Below are 27,640 nucleotides of genomic sequence, written 5' to 3'. Positions count from 1 at the left end.
ACAACAACATTGTCTAATCCAAAGGCATCCTGGTGGTGCTATAGGATAAGTATTGGACTGCTAACCACAGAGCTGGAGGTTCAGATTCACCAGCCACTCCACAGGAGAAAGATTAGGTTGTCTACTGCTGTAAAGATTTAGTCTTGAGAACACTGTAAGGGTTAAGCCACAATCAATTAGATGGCAATTGATTTGGGGTTTTTTTTTTTTTTTTTTTTCAGTATTGTCTAATACAGACTCAGCATAGTTTGGTAACAATGAACCTTTAGAATTTTATAGGCTTTTGCACCTTTTTTTTTTTTTTATGGTTTTTTGTACCTTTTTAAAAGAAAGAACGAGAGAGAGTAAAGGAAGGAAGGGATGGAAGGAGGAAGGGAGGGAGGAAGGAAGGAAGAAAGAAAGATATATTACAGATTTGATAGCATCTGGAATACTTCTTTACCTAAAAACGTTTACTTGGTTATTAGCAATTTATGACAGTATCAGTATGTAATTTATATTGCCTTTACCTAATTACTTTTTTTTCTCTCCCTTTTATTACTTAAAGGAGGTAATTGAGTTCTATGTTCAAAATGGAAATTCTGTGGATAAGTGGAAAACACCTTTAGTGATTGATAAACTTAAGGTAAGAAATTAAGAAAATGTTTACCACTGGAAAATTTATATGCAAGTAAATATATTTACCTTCTTCTTCTTACATACGTAGAGGACAACTATGTGAGTGAGGAGTCTTAGTGGCACAATGTTAAGTGCTCAGCTGCTAACTGAAAGGTGAGCAGTTTAAACCCACCAGTGGCTCTAGAGTAGGAAAAACCTGGCAATCTCCTCCTTTGAAGACTACAACCTAGGCTACCCTATGGGGTAGTTCTACTCCGTCGCAGAGGTCACTGGGAGCCAACTCAAGGGCAAATAATTCAAGAGTCCACAACAACAACAGCACAGTTGTATCAGTGAAAACATTTTTAAAGTAAGTTTAAAATAGAATCTGTAATGTAAAAATGAGCCTAGCGTTCTTTATACGGTAAGTGATGAAGACAGCTTCCTCCAGCTGTTCAAAGGGAAAAAAGAGCAATGCTACTTACCACCAGCTGTTTCTAAATCGAAGTGAATGTCAAGGCAGGGCTCTTTGCCCATGTGGTCTTAATCCAAATTTCATGTTTTCAAATTGTAACAACAACAAATGTGAGGAATTGAATGGCACAGAGTAGTACATTTGGCTTGATTATACCCAAATGTGGGAGATTTTTGTAAAGGCTACAATTAATTAAATAGGAAGTACTCAAGTAAGCAAATTCAGTTTTTCAGCCAAATCTAAGGAAGCTTAGTGGAAAACGCTTTTCTTTTACACTTAACTGTTGATTTATAGAAAATTACTAATCAGTTGATTTTGAATTTAAAATAATCAGATATTTTAGATTTCTAAAAAGATTGTAAATACTAATACATTTTGACAGTGAACTATTTTAGTGATAATCCTAAATTATGATCACTCTGGTATCTTCGTCACCTTAACAGGAAATGGCCAAAGCCGAGGGCCTTTGGAACCTGTTTCTGCCAGCTCTAAGTGGACTCAGCCATGTGGACTATGCCTTGATTGCTGAAGAAACAGGAAAATGCTTTTTTGCTCCAAATGTCTTTAACTGCCAAGCACCAGGTTACTACTTTATTTCAAAACAGTTCTCTTGTTGATATTGTGAACATTGTCTAAAATGTCTCTATTTTATGACAACAAGGAGGTCTTTCTACTCAAAAGGGATTAATTGATCAATTTGCTAATAATTTTATATTTTATTTAAATATGAAAAATGGATCTCGAGTTCTCATCAAATTATTCTTTTGGTAAACATCATTACATTAAGGTAGTTGGTAAATAAATGTTGCCACCAGTGAAACTGGCAACAAAAGGATCTTGATGGGGAAATTGGACATTTCTGGTGTGGCACTTTAAGATAAGCACTGGACCACAAGGCCAGTTTGAACCACGTGGCTGGCAGTTCAAACTCACCAGCCACTCCTCCGAAACCCTATACAGGCTCCTTATGAGAGCCAACTGAGGAACACTTAACAACAACATAGCTAAATGGAATGGGTAGAGAGATCCAAATCTTTTGAAAAGCCTCACCACTTCCCCATTCATTCACTATTTTTTACACATAAAGTGACCAATAATTTCACTTTAGATGGCCACTCATAAGCTTTTAAGATCCCAGACAGTTGTCCACCCAAGTAGAATGTAGAACATTGTCTTTGTGGACTATGTTATGCCAGTTGGCCATGATGTCCCCTGAGATTATGGTTCTGAGTCCCCGACATGTTTGATAATATCTAAGAAGTTTTCATTACTTTTCCCTCTGGAAGCTCTATCACATTTATAGATGTGTTTGCAACAAAGGTAAATACCCATGTACGAACACCTTCCTTCAAACCCTTATATATTTGTGGGTATACTCTTCCCCCCAAACCCATTCAGCCTGTGTCCCTATCCATATATCTACCCACAGAACATTGTAGCACCAAGATTGTGTATATCACACTATTTACTTCAATCCCCTTTAGCTCTTGCCTACCTCCCTTGTTTTTAAAGACATTTTAAGGATACTCAAGTACTCAAATATATTACTGAGATAACTTGTCTGCAACCATCCATGATCTCAGAGACAGGTTTCAACATGCTGTGTTTGGAATAAACTCATACATGTATGAACTAGAACCCAGTAGCAACATTTTTACTTACCCTGATGGTAGACTTCTGATGACAGCATCACTGATTTGCTTTGTCTTCTTCCTGGTAGTGGTGGAATTGGTTCCGACTCATAGTGACCCTGCATGGGGTTTCCGAGGCTGTAAATCTTAACATGAAGAGAGAGCCTCATCTTTCTCCCGCAAAACAGCTGGTAGTTTCAAACTGCTGACCCTGAGGTTAGCAGCCCGATTCATAACCACTACACTACCAATCTGGTCTTCTTCCTAGCACTTGTCAAATTATTGCTGTACTATACTATAATCAGAGCCCTGGTGTGGTGCTATGGGTTAATATGCTGGACTGCAAAGTCGTGTGAACCACAAGGTCATTGGTTCAAGCTCACCAACCGCTCCTCGGAAACACTATACAGGATCGCTATGCGTTGGAACCAACTCAACTGCACTTAACAACAACATACCATAATCAAATAATTAGGCTGTTGTAAAAGTAAGAAATCTATCCACAGAGTTTCTAAAGACTTCATTTTATTTGTGTGAGGCTACTAAGTCATGCTGCATATTGTTGTTATGTGCTGTGGAGTCTGTTCTGACTCATAGTGACCCTGTACAGGGTTTCCGAGGCTGTATATCTTTACGGGAGCAGAAAGCCTCACTTTCTCCCACAGAACAGCTGGGAGTTTTGAACTGCTGACCTTGCGGTTCACAGCCCGATTTGTAACCACTACGCTACCAGAGTTCCTTTAGTCATGCTACATAGATAGTATGATATTTTGGAAAGGCAACTAGTTGTCTTCTAGTGTAAAACGTTTTAATTACTACTCATAGTAAGAATGTATGGTGAACAATCAACTGCATGATAAGCAAATAATCTGAGAAGTTGGACTATATAAAGAAGAATGAAGCACCGGGATTGGAGGAAGACGCATTAAAAATCTGCAATATTTGATGACACAGTGTAACTTGCTGAAAACAATGAGCACTTGAAGTATTAACTTGAAGATCAAATACTACCATTGTCACTATGCATGACACCTCAACATACAGAAAACAAAAGTCCTCACAACTGGACCAATGAGTAGCACCATGACAAGCAGAGATGATATCGAAGTTGCCAATTACTTCATTTTACTTAGAGCCACAATCAGTGCCCATGGAAGCAGCAGTCAAGAAATCAAATAACATAGTGTGTTGGGAAATCTGCTACAAAAGATCTCTACAAAGTGTTAAAAAAAAACAAAGATGTCACCTTGAGGACTAAGGTGCACCTGACCCAAGCCATAATACTTTCAGTTGCCTCATAGGTACGTGAAATCTATACAATGAATAAGGAAAACTGAAGGAGAATTAATGCCTTTGAATTTCAGTATTAGAGAAGAATATTAAATAAACTATGGAAGGTCAAAAGAACAAAGTTGGAAGAAGTATAGCCAGAATGCTCCTTAAAAGCAGGACTTGTCTCATGTACTTTGGACATGTCATCAGGAGTCCCAGGAAAAAGCCATCATGGCTGGTAGAGGTTCAGTGAAAAAAAGAATGACCTTCAGTGAGATGGATTGACACATGGTTGCAACAATGAGCTTAAACACAGCAACAATTGTGAGGCTGACACAAGACAAGACACTGTTTTGTTCTGTTATACATAGGGTCGTTATGAGTTGTAACTGACCTGATGGTACCTAGTAACAATAACAACATAGTAAAAAATATATTTCAGATTGTGACCCCACCAAAAAAATATATTTTATGTAGTTGTGTATATGTAGATACACACACACACACACATATATGTACATACCCACACTGTATATGCTGTTGAGTTGATTCCAACTCATAGAAACTTTATAGGATAGAGTAGAACTGCCCTATAGGGTTTCCAAGCCTATAATCTCTAAAGCAGCAGACTGCCGTATCATTCTCCTTTAAAATGGGTTCAAATTGCCAACCTTTTGGTTAACAACTGAGCACTTAACCAATGCACTACACCAGGGCCCCCACGCACGTATATATGTGTGTATGTATATATGTATGCTCATTACTGAAACTAAGGCTTTATGAGCTGAGACTTTCCCTTACTATGTGCAGTGCACTCAAATATTTTCTACTGAGTTTAATGTAATTCATTCTATTTTGTTCTATGCCATTTAAAAGAAAATACTAATCATACTTCATTAAACTGATTTAATGATACATTAATGGATCATAATATACAAAACAATGCCACAATACTTCCTTAGTAGATGCAGCTCTACCATTGTTTCTTCGTTTGACCTGTGAGCTCATGTTTTACTACAGGGCCATGGACTTTTTCAAATATTAAAATGTCATGATTCTATCAGTTATGCTGTTTGAATGATATCACCAGGTTACTGAAATGTTTTAGTTGGGTAGACAAATACATTTTCTTGAAATTACGGTCACCAACTCTGTTAAGAAAATAAAAAACCATAAGGAAAAAGCTAGGCATTTTCTCTTTGTGGTAGAGATATCTTCATGAAGACTTAGAGACATTGTGTTTTGGGAGCATTTCAAAAATATGGATAAATAAGAGGATGCAATTGTTGCCTATTAAATACTGTGGGAGGTTTAGGAAATACAAAAGATTAATTTTTACTTGTGCAGTCCAAATGGATTCTCAGATAGTTGTAAAAGCTTACGGGAAACACGTCTTTTCCTGTCCTTCTTCGTGCATTGAATTGTATCTCTCTAAAATATGTCAAGTTGGTGGGGCTGCAATTCTCATTGGTTTGGCTGTTATATAGTGATGTCATCATCTTCCATAATATGATCTGATGTGATCAGATAATCGGTCATTAAGGAGATTAGGGTGGAATGCAACACTCTTACTCAGATCACAACCTTGATTCAATTTATGGCAAGGTTCCCTGGGGTGTGCTAGGATCTACATTTGATCTTACAAGCAATCACAGGATAAAGAGGCAAGCAGAGGAGGAGGAACCTGGCTCCTACTGAGAAAGAAGAGCTGGGAGCAAAGCCCACGGGAAGATGGACACCAAGACATGTGGTGACCTCCAAGGGATGCTGGCTGCACAGATACTGAAAAAAGACAAGGACCTAAACTAAAAGAATAAATTTGTTGAAGCAATCCACTTGTAGTATTTTTCTTATAGCTTTTTGCTCTTCAATAAATCGTGCAGTATTATACAAGAGTATTAGAATGCTGATTGTTGTTGTTAAGTGCCTTGGAGTTGGTTCAGACTCATAGCAACCTTGTATAGGGTTTCCGAGGGAGCAGCTGGTGAATTTGAACTGCCGACCTTACAGTTCAAACTGACCTTGTGGTCCAATGCATTATGCCACAGCATCACACCAACAACTATAATCCTTAATCTGTATTGGAAAATATTCTGGGCCTCTCAACTAATTATTTTAGTGGAAAGTTTTTTTTGTAGAAATAATTTATCCAGGGATTTTTCCCAACCCATAAATGTTACCTTTAATTTCCCAGTTTTTCTGTATAAACTGGTAATTTTTTTGAAAATATTTCGTCAATATTTACTTCATTTGAACTATAATAAGGAATGTTATATGAGAACAATTAACTTCATTAATCATAACTCAAGATTTTTCTCCCTTCATAAAAAAAAAAAAAATTAAACTTGTGTTAATCTACCAGGAATCTTGTGAATTTTAACATATTGTTACCAGCTAACAAGAACAAAAACAAGATTAGTGTCTGAACAGAGTACAAACACATCCTGAGAGAGTTAGCTCAGACTTAGTTTGTCTTCATAGACCTTTCACTAACTCTCCTAAAAGTTGTTGTTAGAGATGATATGAAAACTTCTTCCTCAAAGTCAGAACTAAAGGGAAAGATTCTAAACAATATTTTCAAAAATTTCATTGGAATAAAAATTAGAGAAAGACACCTAAATTCACTTATCTATTGCTACTTTTTATCCAGGGCAAGGATTCTGTCTTCAGCATTCTTGAGAGCGGGCCAAGTCCTTTTCTAGGTGCTCTGGGGTACACATAGTAAGAACAGCGTTCAAGATGAGGAGACTTGAATTCACAAGAAGGATTTCTGACTGGGTCATCAGATTCTTTCCAGAGGAAGTGACTCAGAAGCAGAAATTTACATTTACTTGCCAAGTAGAATTTCACTTCAGAAAAATGCCTGACCCAAGTAAACATATGGAAGTTAGAAAGGGTATGATGTATTTGAGGAACAAGAAGTTTTAAGGGATAGAGTTTAGTTCATGTGAAGCAGCATGGAAATGTGAGAGAGCCTTGTAGTCAGTCACTCCTAGCAGGACATACACATTCAAAACAGCAGGCAAGGTTTAGGTCAGATATCTGTTTTCCTCAGTAGTGTAGTGGCTACAAGTCAGGCTGCTAACTTCAAGGTCAGCAGTTTGAAACTACCAACTGTTCCATGGGAGAAAAATGAGAGACTTTCTGCTCCTGTAAAGATTTATAGTCTCAGAAACCCTATGCAGGATCTTTATGAGTTGGAACTGACTCCACAGCACACCACTACCATCAATTAAATTATAACTCTTTAGAGCTATAATCCATTGGGATGACTGGACAGGAGTCTGTGATTCACAGGAAACTGAGTGAATATGCACTGAATGCCATATATTTGTAACTATTCGCAACATGCCATTGTTACTTGTTAAGTGCTGTTGAGTTAGTTCCAACTCATAGCAACCCTGTACAGAGGTTCCAAGGAGTGACTGGTGTGTTTGAACCACTGACCATGTGGTTAGCAGTCTAGTGCTTATTCTACAGTGCTACACCAAGTCTCTAACATGCCATTAGTAATAGTTACTTTTGCTATAGGTTTCAAAATAGTTTTGTTAACAAAAATTTGTTTTAAATAGATGCATGTCTGTATTTACTATATGGGATTAATTTGCTAACAGCAACTCCAAATGTTAGCTAGGAAGCCGAGAGAAAAGAGAGTACATCAGTGTTGTTGTTAAAGTGACTTGGAGTCAGTTTTGACTCATAGCAACCCTGTATAGGGTTTCCAAGACTTAAAAAAATAGTTTTGTGGGAGCAACTGGTGGGCTCAAACCTCCAACCTTGTGGTTCATGGTCCAATGCTTATCCTGTGGAGCCACTACACTCCCAAACATGTCTACAAAGAAGGCACATATCTGAAAAAGTGAGTATGTCTACACAATGTGAAGAATGTAATCAGTGTTACTGTATGTTTCATGTAGAAATTGTTTGAATTGGTAGATATTTTGCTGTGTTCATTTTCAACAACAATGGCAAAGACCCATGTCTGTATATCAACATAAAATTACGACTTTCATACTTGGTAAATTTTTAAGTGCAGAATGAATGCTTTTTCTTGTTCTATCTAGACACAGGGAACATGGAGGTGCTGTACCTATATGGAAGTGAAGAACAGAAGCAGCAGTGGCTTGAACCTCTTCTTCAAGGAACCATTACCTCCTGCTTCTGTATGACAGGTAAATAGTAAACCTCCTCTCTCCCCTTGGGGGCGTCAGTTACCCAGGAGTTAGTATGGATGTGCCCAGCAGCCTTGGCATGTGACTTTGTGTTTTCAGCAAAACTGTCTGTGTCTAGAATGTGAATATGTTTGCTGTGAGCCCAGTTTTTGTAACTTTGGCATTTAAAAATGTGCAGAATGCAATCATTCACTTGGGGAAGACAAACAAGTAGATGTTTTCCAAGAGTTTGCTTTAGGTATTATAAGAGCAGGGTAAAATTAGTTTCATAATCTCTTGACTTGCATTTCAAAAATAGCCATCTATGGATATTTAAAAAAATTTTTTTTTTGACCTGTATATAGAATATTTATCTTTGTAATATGAGGAAGAGTCAAAAATTACTCACACTCTGGCTGTAGAATTTATTTTAGCCAACTTTTAGAAAAGACAAATACATCATTTTTGACATTTTCTCCTTGCTTTTCAATACACTTTGTCCATCTGCCAACAAACTTCCGTATTCCCTTATTAAAAAATGCTTTAGGCCAAGCTGTGAGCCAAGAATGCACTGCTGTTTTTACTTCTTCATCAGAGGTGAATCTTTGACTTCAAAGGGCTTCTTTTAAGATACCAAGCAGGTGACAGTCCAGTGGAACAAGATCAGGACTATAGGGAGGATGCTTTAACACCTCAAAACAAAGTTTTTGCAGCATGTCAACAGTGTGGGCAGAGGTGTGTGGACATGCACTGCAATGCAAAATCACAACACCCTTAGCTAACAACAATCCTGTGCATTAAATCCAAAGTTTAGGCTTCAGCTTTTCAGTGAGCATCTCCTATAAAAGTACTGATTGTTGAATCTTTTTCCTGATAGTGTTCCCCTGAGAATCCCAGAAAACCATTAACATCAATTTTCCAGCTGAGGGTTGGCTTTTCAGCCTTTTCTTAGTTGGTGATTGAGTATGTTTCCATACTCTGTCACTGACTCTCAGGCTTGTAGTGATACATCCATGTCTCCTCACCAGTAATGATTTGTTTAAGAAACTTTTACCTTCCTTGGAGTATTGGTTCAAATTTTGTTTGCAGATGTCCAAATGCTTCTGTTTATGTTCTTCCATGACTGTTTCAGTACCCATCTGACGCGAACTTTTCTAAAGCCAAGTCTGTCGTGGATTGTTTCATAGCAGAGCCATGGCGGATTTATGCCATGGTAAATGACTTGCCACATAATTCACTGTTACTCATCTATTCAACAGAATCATTTCATGTGCACGCTCAATGTTGTCATCAGCCATGAACATGCGTTTCCGTTTCACCGGAGTGCAGAGAATTTTTTACTTACCCTCATAATTTTTATATTTACAAAATAATCAACTCTTCTGTAAAACCATACAAATAGAGCATTCACCAAAGTTGGCCACATGGCTCAAATATAATTACGTGGAAAAATAAAGCTTAAATATGTTAACAAAACCGCCTTTAGAATCATTCATACAATAATAACTCTACAATGGTCAACATCATTGCTTCATAAATGAGTTTAGAATTAGAAGGTATTTTATCTGACCATATATTTTTTCTTTTAAAGATCAATTTCATTGAGATATAATTTACAGATAAATAAAATGTGCCCATTTGACTGTACAGATAAATCTCACTCATGTACATGCCCATTTAACCACTATTGCAGTCAGCACTGTGGGTTAATGTGCCAGACTGCAAAGCCATTTGAACTGCAAGGTCGGTAGTTCAAGCTCCCCATCTGCTCCTCAGAAACCCTATAGAGGGCTGCTAAGGGTCAGAACCAACTTGATGGCGCTTAACAACAACATCAGTCAAGATGGAGTTCTGGTGTGGTGCTGTGGGTTAATGCACTGGACTGCAAAGTCAGTTTGAACCACAAGGCTGGAGGTTCAAGATCACCAGCCACTCTTCAGAAACTCTATATAAGGTCGTTGTGAGTTAGAACCAACTCGATGGCACTTAACATCAACAGTCAAGATATGGAGTCCTGGTGTGGCACTGTAGGATAAACACTGGAATGCTAACCGAAAGGTTGGTGGTTCAAACCCACCAGCTGCTCCTTGGAAACCCTATACAGTCACCCTGTTTGAGCCAGACTGACTCAACAGCACTTAACAACATCAATAATCAAGATATAGAACATTTTCATCAGCCCTTGGCAATAATTTTTAAGTGTTTTCAATAATACCCAAATTACTGCGTTCTACGATGTTATATAAGGAGTCCTGGAAGCATAATGTATTATGAAATGGGCTGCAGACCACAAGGTCAGTAGTTTGAATCTTTCAGCCATTCCTTGGCAGAAGAATGAGGTGTTCTGTACAGCCTTGAAAACCCTTTACAAGGTCACTATGAGTTGGAAACGACTCCACGGCACACAACCACCACCACCATGATGTTACATATGATATTGAATAAATGAGCCCTGGTAACACAAGGTTACATGCATGACTGCTACATGGGAGGAAGTCATCGGTTTGAAGCTACCAGCCTCTCAGTAGGAGAAAGATGTGGCAGTTTGTTTCCACAGATTTACAGCCTTGAAAACCCTATGGGGCAGCTCTCCTCTGTCCTACAGGGGCACTAGGAGTCAGAATCAACCTGATGGCCATGGACTTTTTGATATATGCATTGACTTTTTGATTTCCATGTAAGTCAGTTGTTGTTGTTAAGTGCCATAGAGTTGGTTCCAACTCATAGCAACCCAGTATGGGTTTCCAAGGAGTGACAGGCGAGTTTGAACCACCGACTTTGTGGTTCAAACTGACCTTATGGTCCTGCACTTCCCCTACAGTGCCACACCAGGACTACAGGTAAGTCCAAATCATTTATTGAACATGCGTGGTATGATGTGGCATCTACAAAACAGTAACTGGAAACCATGAAATACATACACAGTCCCTTTGTCAAGGAAATGGGTCTCAATCTTTGTTTTGTTTTACCCTCTGTCCTCCTCTCTGGGCGTCTAGTGTTAGAAATAGAGATAGAATACATGATATAGAGCACATGAAATATCTAAAAGTTAAAAGAGCAACATATTTACAAGTGAAGATTACTATGATGCAGAACTAGCCTATAAGTACTGAAATGTCAGGCACGATAGTAGTCATTTAAGGTGTCTCACGGCAAACTTTCTGAAGATGGTAAGTACTGAGCAGGCTTTAAAGAGCACAAAGTATGTAGACTGATGAAAGAATTCCTGATGAAATTTACATAGCATCATTAGAAATTGTTTAAGGTAGTCAACTACACATGAAGAACTCTAACTCGCCAATATTTGGTACAAGTTTCCATTGTGGAAAGTAGAGAAGAATGATTTTTATCTACTTTTGATGACTGGAGAAAGGATTGAGTGAGCTGTACACTAAGTCACATATCAAAGAGGAAGCCAAGAATACAACGCAACAGAATGCTGACACCCACTGTTCTGGAATAATTCATTTATTCTTTGGATGCACACTTATTGAATATATACCATGTGCAGATCATGGAGGACCAGGATAGAATGAGGGAAGGATAGGAAAATGAATAAGACATAAATGCCTTTGACCTCAGAAAGTTCACATTCCCTTATCCAGGTCTCCTTTTGCGAACTGCTGATAGCTGCCTGCTGGTAAATTCATCCTTTGCTTATTTATAGAGCCTGATGTCGCTTCAAGTGATGCCACCAATATTGAATGTAGCATCCAGAAAGATGGTGATAGCTATGTAATTAATGGCAAAAAATGGTGGAGCAGTGGTAAGTGTTAAGAATAATATTTTTAACTCAACAGACCCAGTCTTTGTGCCAGATGCTATGCTAGAAGAATGCTACAATGCGCAGTTATTAGATTTATTATCACAATTCTTTAAATCTGCTTCTGAAAGCATTTTCAAATGTAGGAAAGTAATTTTAAAATAACATCTTGATTGCTGTGGTTAAGTGCCATTAAGTCAGTTCCAACTCATAGTGACCCTGTATAGTGTTTCCACGGAGTGACTGAGGAATTTGAACTGCCGATCTTGCAGCTCAAACCAACTTTGTGGTCCAGTGCATTATCATCCCACAGTGCCATACCAGGACTCCTTGATTAGGAGATTTTTCTTTTCAGAGCAGAGAATGCATTTTTTTTTTTTTAATTTTGTAAGAGATCAAATTTATATTAGTGTGTACTATTTTTAATTAATGTAATTTCTATTTAAACTTAATTCAAATAGTACATGAATTATAATAATTTATATTTGCTTTTTTAAGAAGTCAGTTATACACATTAATAAAAACTTACTGTGGTAGTATTTTCACTGTTAAAAATACAAGTTTCTGAATGAAAATTAAGATGCTTTACACGTAGGCTACTATACTATTTAGTCAGTACTCAATAATAGAATCACATAAATGCATGAGCCCTTTGGGATATTATAAAAGTTAGAACCTAAGTAAATATGATAATCTGAGGATTCATTCTAATACGTAAATGCAAAACTAACATTTATCAGAATAACTAATTATCACTAAAGAAAGTTGATACAATGGAAAGAGAGTCTTTAGAATTTCAAAAGGATGTATCAAAAAGTCGGGGAAAAGGCTATTGTATTTTTTTTTTGTTTTTTATTATTAATCTGGGGTTTTATGAAATCACAAATTCAGTCACTGAAAAAAGGGTTAATCTTTGCTGTGCAGTTACAGTACTGAAACAATGCAAGGAAATAGTTCTTATATTAACATTTAGATAGTGAAAAAATAGTTATAAATACCTCTTAACATAAGTCTCTTCATTAATCTATTTTAGATGGCTTAGCCTATAGTATAGTGTTTTTGTTTATGCATGCTTGCTATACCAATTTTCCTATATTGTTTAATTTTATTTATATACATTTGTAATCTCTGTCTTCTCTGGGTTTCCTCTCACCACCCTCCCACTGCTTCTTTGCTGTAAGTTGTAACCACAGTGGCTGAGATTTGAGTTTCAGAATAATGCAGATGTTCTATCTGAGGGAGAAGCATCATTCATGTGTAGCCAAGTAAGAAACAGTAGTTTTAGATTTAAATGCTTAAACTACTGGTTGGCTCTGTAGGATCTTCAGAATCAAAAGGAATCTCCTCCACATTTTGTCTCCGTCTTCTCCAGTACCCATATGTCTTGGCCACTTTGGTAATGTAGTTTTTAAAAGAGGCTCCCATGAAAACATAAAGGATTGGGTTGAGGCAGCTGTGGAAGAGCGCGATGCTCTCTGTGACTTGGATGGCAATATCAATGCGTTTGCTCATGTCGCAGTCGGTGATCAAGGAGTAGATGACGTCTATGGCTTGGCAAAACTTGACAATATTATAAGGCAGCTGAGTGACAATGAAAACTACAACCACTGTGAGCAGAACTTTGAGGGGCCTGGATTTTTTAATGTTTGGTGTCTTGATGAGTGTCCTCGCCATGATGAAGTAGCAGACTCCCATAATAAGAAAGGGCACTACAAACCCGATGCAGATTTCCAGCATTTGAATCGCTGCTTTCATTGATGTCCCTAGGTGGTGTGAAAAGATGGGAATGCATCTAGCCTTGATATTGACTGTATTAAAAACCAGCTGGGGTATGCTCAGCAAAATGGCAGCCAGCCAGACACAGGAACAGATGATCCAGCATGGTCTCCCCACTCTTGACTGACTTGGGGTTTTAGTCACTGCTAAATATCTGTCTATGCTGATACAAGCCAGAAAGTGCATTCCAGAGACAAAGTTCACTGTGTACAAGGCTGAAGTTACTTTGCACATCATTTTCCCTAAAACCCACCCATGAACGGCATTAACTGCCCAGAAAGGCAGAGTGAATAGAAGGAGTAAATCTGCCACAGCTAAATTCAGGATGTACACATCTGTTTTGGTTCTCTGTTTCTTGTAATACGCATAAATAGCTACTACTATGGAATTTCCTGCAAGTCCAAGGATGAAAGCTACAGTGAAGAAGGCAGGCAGGAACACTTTAGCAAAATTTCTGACCTCTTCTTTTATACAGATCACTTCATACTGGCTGTAGTCATGAGTGCTGTTCATTTCATTTTCCTCATAGTAGTAGTCTGTGGACTGGTTGTGTTCCAAAGCCATGGCACCAATCTAGATGGCAAAAATATCACAGGCTGTTAGAAACTCATTTTAATACATCTTGAAGGGAAACAGCTTATCCAGCACATGTTTTGTTCTTTCACTAAGAAACAGATTGTTCCTGTACCTCATGTGAACCTGAAGTTGGCATTCTTTGAAACTCTTAAATGGGAGCTACATTGGAGTTTATCCTCACCAGTCCTCACTGCGCTGTCACAAGTTTGTGTGCAGGAGTTTGTATTTTCACAGGAAAGATCAAATTCTTACCCTAGGGAGTTGACTTACTCGTTCAACTCCAAATAAAACAATGGGACTTTTATGTTAAAAATAGTTCTTAAAATATGAAAATTTAGTCAGATGTCAACTGAAACGAATAAAAAAAAGTTACAATCTTTACAAAAACACATTTGTGCTTCTTAAAATTACATCTACTTTTATATATTCCTTAGTGTTTTTGTGTACATCACCCCCCCAAAAAAAAAAAGCAAACAAAAAACAGAGGGGATGGAAGCAAATACGGCTGAATGATGACGCACAGAGGAGATTGTAATTATTGCAATGAAACAATAGTGTAAAGCTGATGTTCTCCCATGTAAAGTATCACTCAGTTCACACACACACACACACACAAAAACTTTTTAAAAACCCCCCAAAACAATAGATTACGTCTGCTTTAAGCACTAAATTAAAATAAATTTAATATTAACATATTTTACTTTTATAATTTTACTTATAAATTTATAAGTTAAATCAATTATCTCAGCATTTATACTGAATTTCACTTGCTAGCTTTTCTAGAACAAGATACTCTTTAGTCGGCTTCCCTCCAAAACTTATTACTACTCACTTCTTATATAGCCTGATTTGATAGCACCATCAGCCTGCTGTCACCAAAGCCATAAGCCTGCATCATTTCTTGACTTCTCTTTTCATCACTGGTTACAAATCAGTTCCTAAATTCTTCTGATTTTGACTTCCAAATAAGTCTTGAATGTGCCCCTCCTTTTAATCTACATTCACTATCCTACTTTGAATCATCAGTGTCTTTCCCCTGCCTACTATAATAGTTTATTTACTAAGTGGCATGCAACTGTATCTAGGCCTTCCCACCACCTCCTCTAGAACTGCTCTCAATGCCATGAGAATGTCCTATGTCTGAAATGCCAATCTGTCATTTCCACACTTAGCTCTGCAGTGGTCCTTCTTCACCTGAGAGACACAGTGCAGTCTCCTTAGCATGGCACTCAGCGACCGTCTGTGATGTAGCCCAGCCCATGGCTGCCTGTACAATGTCCTCCACTCAAGACAGCTATAGTACTGACCAGATGGCAGTGTCCTGGCACACATTAAACCACTGCGCAATTCAACATTATGGCTTAATTTGGTCCCTTTAAAGATTTACACCCTCAGAAACCCTGTACAGGGTCGCTATGGGTCGGAACCGTCTCGACGGCACTTAACAACAACAACCACCTGTCGCTCTATTCTTTGCCCTTTACTTGAAGAGCCAACTCTTACTCAACTCTTGGATGTCACTTTGCCCCAAAGATTTCCCTCATCTGAGCTACCTCCCACCTCAAAGAACTAGTCACATTCCATGAAAAAAGATGTGTTTCCCTCACTACCTTCTTCCTGTACGCTCTAAGCTCCTCAAGGGTATGAACCGTTTGATTCCTGTTTGTAATTTTAATACTCACAGAGTGCTTGTCATATTGCTAGATGCTTAGCAAATATTTGTCAAATGGAAGGTTTTGTCAGCTGGTATAAAACTGATCATCTAGAACGGATAGATGATATGTCAGGAATTTCCTGTCTCAACATTATTGTAATACATTGGCTATTAAGATATTTTACGGCACCCAATAATATTAAGACAAACTTGCACAAAATTCACAAGTTTTAAAATACATAAATGTTTTTCAATGTTTTTATTATTGTGTTAAATTTTTCATTTTTCCTTAAGCTTTCTATTCTCCTTTAACTACTTTTGTCCTTTGAGGAATCTCAAATATTTTTATAGAATCAGCAATGAAAATATTTTTTTAAACAATATACCAAATTATTGGACATCTTCAAAAGAATATTCTTGTACTTACTAAACCTTTTTGAATAGTAAGGATCAGTTTAAAAGGTCCCCAGGAAAGCTCCTATGTAGAAGAATTGCTTGCGTTATGCAAAAACCATGTGCTGATAATTTTAACTCACTTATTTTATCATAAATTTTATTTGAAAAGTTTCAATACGTTAAGAATTGCCCTGGTCCTTAATTATTAACACAATATGTACTTTGTTCTTTTCTTCGCTCTTATCAGAAAACTAGAATATGATAATCAGGAATACTATAGGATGTTAAGGAAGGGCATTTTTAAGTACAAATGAATTTGACTAGAAATGTGAGTCATAAGAGTAGGAATGGTAATTATTTGCAGAAATAACCCTGTGTGATTTATATAGAAATGCATGTAAATATCTTTATAATTATTGCATAGATACATAGAAATGCATGTAAATGCTTTTATAATTATTACAAGAACAAAAAATTAATGTTTGTATAGTAAAGCAGAAAAATAACATAGCAAAGCTGATTTTTCTCATTTAAAAAGTTTTGCAGTCAAGTGATAATACTAAAATATTTTGTTATTGCTATGTTTGGATTTGCATTTTAAGGTCAAAGTGCACAACTGTTTTCAAGTAAACATTTAAACTTGCATGCATTAAAACTTCTACAGAGGGAAATATATAAAATCACATCCAAGTCAGAAGGAGAAAAGAAAGAAGGAACCAACCTGCTTCAGTCCACAGAATGTCTTGAGTGCAGAGCTAAAATCAAATGCCCTCTCTGTCTAATTCTGGCTACTTTTGTTTTCGTTTTACACCACGCCTTTATCTTGCATCCAAGAGGGTTTTCCTGAAATTTAACCTTGTGAGCACTTGATCTTTTATTTGTAGCCATCTACTTGAGTCATCCAAATTCTTAAGTATGCTAGCTGACTCCTTTGAAAGAATTCTATTTTGTTTCAGAAACCACAAACCTTTCACAGTTTCCACTGTAGCCAAAGGGAAAAGCACAGTGCCAGCAGCTGAGGTACTAACTACCAGACCAGAGGATGACAGGGTCGGAAGCATGGAGGCAGCTAACAAACATCATCAGGGGTGGGGAACATCCGGCCCTTGGGCCATATGGTGGTGGTGGTTATGTGCTATGAAGTCGGTTCCGACTCATAGCAATCCTGTACAGGGTTTCTGAGGCTGCAAATCTTTACGGGAGCAGAAAACCTCATCTTTATCCCACGGAACAGCTGGTAGTTTCAAACTGCAGACTTTGAAGTTAGCAGCCCAATTCGTAACCACTACGCTATCAGAGTTGTTGTTGTTGTTGTTAAGTGCCATCGAGTCGGTTCCGACCCATAGAGTAAGGCCTACGAAATCATTTGGTCTGGCCCTGCGCCAAGGCAACCTCAGTTCCAGTCATCACATTGTTGTTGTTAAGTGCCGTTGTGTCGCTTCCGACTCTTAGGGACCCTGTATAGGGTTTCCAAGGAGCGGCTGGTCAGGTTGAACCATCGATCTTGTGGTTCAAACCCACCTTGAGGTTGAGTGCTTATTTTATGATACCACAGCAGGACTCCAGCCATCACATTTGTTTTTCATAAATGCCATCAAGTTGGTTCCGACCCATAGCGGCCTTGCATAGGGTTTTTGAGGCCATCAAGTGAGGGGTGAGTTAACTAAATGTTTGACCAAATACAGCAGACCAAATTTTAAGTAGATAAGTTTGTATGCGCTGCAAATGATGTTAAAAATTTTAGCAGAAAAAAGGCTCCCCACCCCGATTTAGAAAAATGCTCCCTAATGTCATTTTGTCCATGAAAGAAAACAAAAAGAGATTTTAACCCAGAAAGTTTTCTTTTTGAAGACTTAGCTATCATAGACTAAATTCTGAATAATTATTAAACATTTATACTAGAAGTTCGTTTTGTTTTGTGTTTTTTTAACACCACATCACTGTATGCCTTCTCTGTCCTTAATCCTTTTCTGTATCTTTGAGGTTTGAAACTAACTCTCTTGCCCTCTTGTAACTTCTTTTTCAAAGACCAGCACTGAAACTTTCCAAATCCAAATTTTCCCGCTTTGACATTCAAACACATGAGTTAGAGAGAGAAGAGAAATATATGCAAATCTAGGCCTCCTTGGAGTATTTGAACTTGATTCTCATCATTTGCATGTCAGTTTCCTTATTTATTTTCTCATGCAAGTTCAGCCAGGCTCAGTCTCCACCTGCAGAAGTTATTTTAGGTCCCTGCCTTTTTCTCTAAGCAATTGCCTAACCTTTTGACTCAGAGGAAAGAGGTCTGTAGAACCTTCATCTTCCTTCATCCCCTCTCAATAGATGGCTAAGGGTATATTACATCCTGCTTCCCTTGCTTGCTATCCATTCCATTTTGAGGTGAGGCATTGCTTGCAGCTAAACTAGCTGAAAATAGTCACTAGGTGATACAAATGGGACACCCTTGACTATTAGCCAAAAAGTTGACAGTTCAAACCCACCCAGAGGTACATTGAAAAGAAAGGCAAACATTTCTTAATGTGCTGTTGACAGCCTGAATGCCTTCTTTTGCAAAGTGTCTGTTCATGTCCTCTGCCCATTTTTTTTTTTTTTTTAATGGATTCTTGTCTTCTTGTAGAGGTGTTGAAGTTTTCTACAAATTTTAGAGATTAGCTGCTTGTCCGATATGTCATTTCCAAACATTTTTTCCCAGTCTGTGGGCTCTCTTTTTACTCTTTTGGCAAAATTTTTTTGATACACCTAAGTTTTAGGAGGTCCCAGATATCTATTTTGTCTTCTGCTGTTTGTATGTTTTCAGTTATGTTTGATAGTGTATTTCTACCAGGGATTAGAGCCCCTAAGTTTGTCCCTGGAATGCCTGGTGTGGTGCTCTAGAATTAGCACTGGACTGCAAACCACAAGTTTGGCCATTCAAACACACCAACTGTTCCTCGGAAACCCTATACAAGGTCGCTGTGAGTCAGAACCAACTTGATGGCACTTAACAAGAAGTTTGTCTATTTTTTCATTGATGATCTTTATAGATGCAGGTTTTGCAGTTAGGTCTTCAATCCATCTAAAGTTTATTTTTGTATATGGTGTGAGATATGGTTCTTGTTTCATTTTTCTACAAATGGATTTCCAGCTTTCTAGCATACCTCTCCTAAAAGAGGCTTCCCTTTTTGCTATGACTGATGGTTGCTTTCGTCTCTGGCCTTCTGAAGGATGCTGCTCTTAATGTTATCCCTGCCCAGGCTAGACTATTTGGTATTTCTCTTTCTCTTAACTCTTCTTCTTGATCTACACATTGGAGCAGCAGAATATAAATAAGCTTCTAGTAACTTCTTAGCATGGTCTGCATGTTCTCACACGATCTGCCCCACTTCCCATTGCCTCTCTGACCTCATTTTGTACGACTTACTTGTTTATATCTCACACTCCTGGTTGTTTTGGAACATACCAGATATATTGCTGCTTTGGGCTTTTGCACTGGCCTTTATGTCTCCCTGGAATGCCTTTATTCTTAGTATTTAATTGCAAAAACAAATGCTCTCATCTCTTTCAGTCACCGCCTGGACAATCAGGCAATCTCTGATGCGCATGTTTATAAAACTTTCACCACTTTGTACTTCCAGTCCCCTTTGCTTTAACACTAATGGTCAATGTGCCTTATCTTTTACACTAAATTTGCTGTGTATTGTTTCTTATCCTGTATTACAATATAGACATCACCAGGGCAGGAATTTTGCTTTGCTATTTTCACTGATGTATCCTGGATGCTTAAAATGGTGCCCAACCCACAGTAGATGTTCAACAGATATTTTAATTAATTGTATATTACTCTCCCTTTTGATTACTATTTTACTTGCTATTGTTGTTATACTTTTATAACTGATCCATAACTACAGCACATAATTAGCAGTTATGTTATCTTGTATTCATCTATGTGCTATGTATATTGATTAAATACTCCCCTCTTTTCATTACAAAACTTCTACTTTACAGTTGTGACTATCGCAATTAGTCATGATAACAATTACTCATCATTGAATCACTGGCTTGGGTTTTTTTTTTTCCAGTGCCATTTTTGCAGGGGTGAGATTTGCATCTCTTTAATGGCTAGTGATTGTAAGCATCTCTTCATGGGTTGTTAGCCAACTGACTGTCCTCTCTAATGAAGTGTCTGTTCATATCCTTTGACCACTTGTGGTTTTGTGGTTTTGTTTTTTTTTTGTATTGTTTGTCTTTTTATTGTTGAGGTATTTAAGTTTTCTATATGATTTAGAGACTAGACCCTTGGTCAAAATGCCATTGCCAAAACATTTTTCCCTGTATGTAGGTTCTCTTTTTTGACTCTTTTGGTAAATTATTTTGATGAGCATAAATATTTAATTTTTAGGAGGTCAGATTATTTAGTTTATCTTCTGCTGTTTGTACATTTGTAGTTATTTTCCTTAGTGTGTTTATGCTATAATTAGGACCCCTATCCTAGCTTTGTCCCAATGTTATCTTCCAGAAATGTTATACTTTTAGGTTTAACATGTAAGTCTTTGATGTATTTAGAGTTAGTTTTTGTTTGTGGTGTGAGGTTTTGATCTTGTTTCATTTTTCTGAAAATGGATATCCAGTTTTTCCAGCACCATTTGTTAAATAGACTATCTCTGTCCCTTTGAATGGACTTTGACCCTTTGTTGAGCATGAGGTGTCCTTAGATGGGTGGATGTACTTCTTTGTTCTCAATTCTATTCCATTGGTCTACATTTCTGTCATTGTCCCAGTATCAGGCTGTTTTGATTACTGTGGTTGTAGTAAAGCAAGTTCTGAGATGGGGTAATATGAGGCCTCTTAATTTGCTCTTCCTCAAAAATACGTCAGGACCTCCTTCTTTTCCATATATAGCATTGCAGATTAGTTTTCTATTTCATTAAACAATGTTGTTGGTACTAATATTGTTTTATGGTTATCTAAATATATCTGTCTCTTTTCTTTGTTTACTTCCACCCACCCTAACCCTACCAACAACCACATGCTTACTTACAGATAGGATTCCCTTCTTATAAATAATTTATAATCTTAGAATCTTTATATTGTTTGAATTTGTGTGACATTTTTCTATTTCAAGTGCAGACTTAGCCATTGGGGCACAAGAGGTCTCAGAACCCAGCTGCTTCTGGTAACATGTAACGAGCCCATGTATGCATGAATCACAGTGAAGTAGCTCCCTGACTGGCCTCTTCCTGTATTTCTCTTCTATCCAAACTGAACTGGAGGAGATTATGGTAATAGGAAGCCGTGACAAAATAAAAAAAGCAATCACTTAGCTTTCAGGATAGGAAAACTATCACCGGACATCAGCAAATTTTCAAAGTATTTACAGAGTGTTTCTTTCTTGCCTTCTGTATCTGTATCTGTCTCCTCCTTCTCATCTCCCTAAGAACTGAGGCATTATGTCTCCAACTGTGGCCTGCTGGAGATGGTCTGCACCCTTACTTGCCTTGCCTAGCAGTGACCCTTGTTCTTGAATCATCTCTCTCCGCACACCCTTTTCTCATCACTCCTCTTACAACGCCATCATGTTCAGTAGTAGAAGTTTGGAAAGTAACCTGACTAAACTATTTACAAAGGGGCTTCAGAAACTTCATGGAGCAATCTCATTCTTTTAATTCCATTTTTCCACAAACTGTTTGAAGCCCCCTCGTATGTACTACATTATCACTGAAAATCTCAGTGATATTGAAATATATATCAACATTATTTAGACAATCTAAAGTTTCTCTTTAGTGCTGAGGTTACGTAATTACAAATTACATGGGTTTTTTTTACGTAATATATTTGGCTTAAGCATTTTCTTGTATTGGTCCATGCTCACTATCAATGACATTTTTTGTGGCAAAATAATATTTTTTATATGGGTTATCATAATTTGTTTTACTAGTCTTTTATCATAGGACACTTAGATTGTTTCTGGTGGTTTGTTATTACTTAAATGATTTAGAGAGCATCTTTGTGATATTGTGGGAAACTGAACTTAGTCTAATGTTACTAAGGAATACTGAAGGATGCAACAAATGCTATTCAGCTTTTCCCTTTTTTCTTACACAAAAGATCATGTTCTTACTATTTACACTGTATAATATCTTGGAGTTTTTTGTTATTTATTTTTAAAATCAGTGCAGAGAACACATTCTTGTTAAGAGTTATATATGGTTGGCACTGTAGGGTTAGCACTAGACTACTAACCATAAGGTCAGCAATTCAAACCCACCATGTGCTCCTCAGAAACCCTATACAGGGTCGCTGTGAGTGGGAACTGACTTGACAGCATTGAACAACAACAACAAGGCTTCCATTATGTGAACATATCACAGTATATTTCAACAATCACAAATCGATGGACACTTGGTTTACGCCCAATTCTTTGCAAATGTTAAGCAATACTGCTGCAATTAATAATCTTGCATGTTTGTCATTTCATAGAGGAACAGCTAAATCTGTAGGCTATGTCCCTAAAAGTTGAATTGATGGGCCAAATATTCAGTGAATCTGTCAATCCTAGTTGCTCTCCACAGGGATGGTACCACTTTTCCTAAAAGATTGCCAACCGAATGTGTTTTTCTACAAACACTTTGTGTTTGGAATGACTTATGATATTCACTAAAGGAGCCCTGGTAGGTAAAGCATTGCTAACCACAAGGATGGCAGTTCAAACCCACTAACCACTATGCCAGATGCCAGAGAAGGAGGAGGCTGGCTGCTGCTATAAAGATATTCAGTCTCTGAAAGGTTACGGAGAAGTTCTACTGGGTTCTGAAAGATTGCTATGAGTAGGAATTAACTCGGCCACGGTGGATTTCTTTCTTAATAGTCAGAGTCCCCAACCAACTCCTACCAGCCATGCATGAGAATACTGGAAAATACTGTCATGTGGAGTTTTATCTTAATTATATCTTAATAAAGCTATAATTTTATATAGCTTTACTAAATATTGATTTGATTAGTGCTAAGGTTAAACTCTTTAAAAATTCTCTCTCTAATCTTATTTCTTCTTTTTGTATTGTTATTTGCTCATTTGTCTCTTAAGATCTTCAGACTTATTTTCATGTGTTGTTTATACTCTAGGGATATTCGGGGGCGTTCAAAAAAGTTCATGGAAAATTCATTACCTTTTCATTCCATTTTCTGGAATGAACTTTCTGAAGCCTGCTTGTATAAATATTGTATATGATTTTGTCATAGGTGTTTAAATATTTTCCCAAGAATGTTTTTTGTCTTTTAATTTTGACTTTGTAATATATGATCATTTTAATTTCAGTTTTAATTTCATTTATCATTTTTGAGGTTTAAAACTTGTTTCCTGTTCAATGATTTAGTAACTATCCAATTATTTTTTCTCTTGCTTTTATTGTTTGACTATTTAGAATGTTTATTCCTTTAGATGTTCCATTCTTACCTATTTGTAATTTTTTGGATCCAACCATAGTCTGTAATAATGACAGCAGTAACAACAGCAGCATGTAGTATTTATTAATTATTTGCTGTTTGATACAAGTTTTCCTGTTATTGTTAAGACCCATCAAATCAGTTCTGACTCATAGTGACCCTGTGTAGAGTTTCTGAGGCTGTACATCTTTGCAGGAGCAGAAAGCCTCATTTTGTTGTAAAATGGCATTCATTTGGCTCATAGTATTTTATTATTTTCATTGGAATTGATAGTATCAAAGCTAAGACCAAATGAAGTGTAACTACTTTACCCTAGAAATTCAGTTGTGGTAAAAGCAGCAGTTTTGAGATGTGGATGATGAACTGTGCTTTAGACAGTGGTCTGTTGTGATCCACAAAAACGTCATTGACTAATTTTTGGAAGTAGTTTGCCAGACCTTTATTCCTAGTCTATCTTAGTCTTAAAACCTGTTTGTCATGGATGACCCTGCTGGTGTGTGGAACACCAGTGACAGAGCTTCCAGCATCACAGCAATATGAAGGCAGCCACAGTAGGACACATTGACACAGTTAGTCATGAGTGCTCATAGGGTCAACATGAGGCAAGGCCAACACAATGGCAACTGTGCATCGTATTATGTAGCTTCTATATCATTTTCTTAATTGCCACAGAACAATTTCCATACCTAACACCCTAATCTGCCCTCCATCTGTTAACCTTGTTTTTTTTGTTAAAGAATGCTTTTATTTGATAACTGGGTAATTTTTAGCCTTAGAAATTAAAAGTCATCAGCATGTATCAGGGAGATCTAACTTTTAGCCTGACTTCATTTTGGCTTTTGAACAATTTGAAATACCACCAAGTTTGGATTAAAAACAGAATTCTTTGATTGATGCCACTTGTTTTCCTTCAGAAGGCCTGTGACACACAAATGTTTCCTGGTCTAGGTAAATTTCCTCAAATAGTTTTGTTTATGACATTTGGTATCCTGTTCATTAACAAAAATGATCTGTAAGGGCAAAGACTCGTTTTAGACACAGGGTGTTTCATCTGCTGTACCTGCCAAACTACGCTTACAGCCAAGAGGAGATGAAATATCTGTGAGGGTTTTTCCCATTTTTGAAAGCATCCTGGTTAAATCAAAATATCTCAAGATTTATAACCTGTGCACTCAACCCTTATCTCCTCTATTCAATGACTCCCCAAAGAAAGCCAAGTTAGAAATTTTATTCTGTAGAATCTGGGAACTGTTCTCCATATTAGATTGAGCAAGGCAAACTCAGAGAATCATTTGCCTTGTTTCTTGAGTTTCTTCAAAACTTACTTAATACCTGACATTCATTGGGCACTCATTTAAAACTGTGGCAGGAATTTTTTTTTTTTTTTTTTGACAGAAAGAACCAGGCAATAATTCTTATGCTATCATGAAATACCAGAGAGAAAAATGACATATTCTGCATATTAGAAAAGCAAGGCTTTGACTCAGCTATTGAAGGGAATTGCAGAGATTTTATTCAAAATAAAACTTAGTTTTTCATTTTCTAGGCTTAGGATCAAGGAGCCCTGGTGGCACAAATGGCTAGGTACATACATGCATGACTATTATCCAAAAAGCTGGCAGTTTGAACCTTTCCAGGAGCTCCAGGGAAGAAAGACCCAATGATCTCTTCATTGAAAATGACAGTTAAGTAATGAAAACTGAAGATGCTTGCAATCAAATAGTCCAGTGGACTAATGGAACATGTGAACATCAGTCTGCACAACCCTGAGACCAGAAGAACTAGATGGTGCCTGGCTACCACTAGCAACTGTTCTGAAAAGGATCACATTAGAAGGTCCTGAACACAGTGTGAGAAAATGTGGGGAAAAGCTCAAAATTATGAAAAAAGACCAGGTTTACTGATCAGAAAGAGACTAGAGGAGCCTGAGACATGACCCTTGGTCACCTTTCAGGTCTGAACTGAACTCATCCTCATGACTCAATTTTAAGCCAAGTAGTAAGTAGGTTTATAGTGAGGACAACAACTATAGTGAAGCATGTATACCATGGAATGGTCAAATATTCAAAATGAAAAAAGCAGCATTTGTGTAAGGACAAAATTCAAAAGGTTAGAAAAGACGGTTGAATGGAAATAAGAATCACAGGGAGGAATAAGGATAACTGATGTTACATGTAGAGGATTGTAATCACTGACATGAAACAAAGTATATGATCTGTTGAATGTAAAACTGATGATCTGCTCTGTAAACCTTCACTCAATTCATAATAAAAAGTTTTGAAAATTTCAGCTTAGAAAACCCTATATGAAAGTTTACATATACTGAGTCATTACAAGTCAGAATTGACTCAGTGGCTCCTCATAATAATGATTAACATGAGCAAAACCTCAGAAGACTTACCCAAAATGTTCATGATTTCCAGGATGGAAGGTACATAAATAAAAGGACTTTAATGAAAACGAACCTCCAAATTATACTATTTGTACTCATATCACCATTATCTAATCTTCAGAATTACACCCACCAAGAGGCAATGCATTATGTGAAACAGAAAGCTTTAGCCCTTCAACCTGTGGACCTCTAGGCATGGGCCAAGTCTCCCTGTAACTGAAACGAAGTCAACCCCAAGTAGAAAAAGAACCAGTTGAAAAATTTAAAGTCAGCTATTGTGAAAAAAGACTTGCATGGTTTCTACCTAAAAATTAAAGCGTGGCTATAAATTATTGCAGTCAGGGTCAATCAAGGGAAAACTTCCGAGTCTTCAGGTAAGGAATCCCAACAATCACAATAAAATGTAAATACTGTTATCTGCCATTTGAATCATCCTCATGTTCTTTAGGTTGATACTCAGATTAGAGGAATTAATTTTTACCGATTAGAACCCATAAAAATCAGAACTGCACATTCTTATAAAAGTAAAGTAAGCCTGCACACTCTTGGAAATTCACATGTTTCAGTAATGACAATAGTTAAGTGGACTCACCATTAAGAGCATGATATCTGAGATTTTCAAAAGTCATTCTGAAATACACGAATGGATGATCTGTTCTTGTTAGTGAAAAGGAGCATAGTCCTTTCAGAATTGATTAAAAAGTGGATTCCAGATGATGAATTAGGCAGACTGACTACACAGACCCTCTACAACAAAGATATGAGAGACTTAATGAAACACGCAGAGGAGAAACCAAAACTTCAGAGAAAAGGTTAGAAAAGTGGACTGAGTGCTTTCTGAGAGGAACAGCAGAAGCAGCACAGTGAGAGCGGGAGATGGACTGGTGAGTGACTAGCCACAGGCAGTGAGACCATCTTGAACTCTTGTGAGCAGCTTTGGTCACAGAAGGTAGCCTGGCAAAGCAGATTCACACAGGTAACTGGAAAGGAGACAACAACCGTGTCCATACAGCCCAGTCACAATCGTACCTTCTGCAGCCAATACCAACTCCTATTCCACCTGATCAATCATAGACAGCAGCCAACACCAGCCAAACTCACCCTGAATTGAGGTTCACAAATGGTGACTCCCTAGGGACTGGTGCACATAATTCCATTCTCTACACCAATAGGAGACCATTGGTGACAGCCTAAAAACACATCAACCTATAAACATCAATTAAATACAAATTTGGTGACATCATAATGTCCTGGAGACAATATATTATTTTAGCTTACATGGAGAAGCAGAAGAAAATGGCTCCAACAAATGACCATGATACAGAGCCAAAAAATGTTTCTGAGGAAGAAAAAGTTATATAACTACCTGAAAAATAATTCAAAAGAATAATATTTAGGTACCTTCAAAGGACTGACAGAAAGATCGAGGATACAAGGAGAACATGGGAAAATTTTAGAAGAATTCAGATAAACACTTCAAGAATAGATAAAATACATGTACATTTTGAAACAATATGAAACCTGCAATTAGAAAT

General features: G+C 37.3%; 2 protein-coding genes across 2 annotated transcripts in view; one reads left to right on the top strand and one right to left on the bottom strand.

The window, feature by feature from the left end:
• ACAD11 (acyl-CoA dehydrogenase family, member 11) overlaps positions 1–27,640 on the top strand; it is a 154,392-nt gene that overhangs the window by 87,609 nt on the left and 39,143 nt on the right. Inside the window, exons 10-13 of the mRNA XM_006840028.1 lie at positions 548–625; positions 1,516–1,654; positions 8,040–8,147; positions 11,794–11,892. Of these exons, the coding sequence (XP_006840091.1) occupies positions 548–625; positions 1,516–1,654; positions 8,040–8,147; positions 11,794–11,892 (424 nt within the window). The remainder of the gene's footprint in view (positions 1–547; positions 626–1,515; positions 1,655–8,039; positions 8,148–11,793; positions 11,893–27,640) is intronic.
• On the bottom strand, positions 12,933–14,234 carry ACKR4 (atypical chemokine receptor 4). The gene has a single exon (XM_006840027.1). It carries the CDS (start codon positions 14,227–14,229, stop codon positions 13,177–13,179), a length of 1,053 nt encoding a protein of 350 aa, XP_006840090.1. The 5' UTR covers positions 14,230–14,234; the 3' UTR covers positions 12,933–13,176.

Source organism: Chrysochloris asiatica, unplaced genomic scaffold (genome assembly GCF_000296735.1).
Source record: "Chrysochloris asiatica unplaced genomic scaffold, ChrAsi1.0 scaffold00028, whole genome shotgun sequence".
NCBI classification, from domain to species: Eukaryota; Metazoa; Chordata; class Mammalia; order Afrosoricida; family Chrysochloridae; genus Chrysochloris; species Chrysochloris asiatica.
This window is presented reverse-complemented; position numbering and strand designations above follow the sequence as displayed.

Coding starts and splice junctions, on each gene's coding strand:
- ACKR4 (XM_006840027.1), bottom strand. CDS start 14,229: ATGGCTTTGGAACACAACCAGTCCACAGACTACTACTATGAGGAAAAT.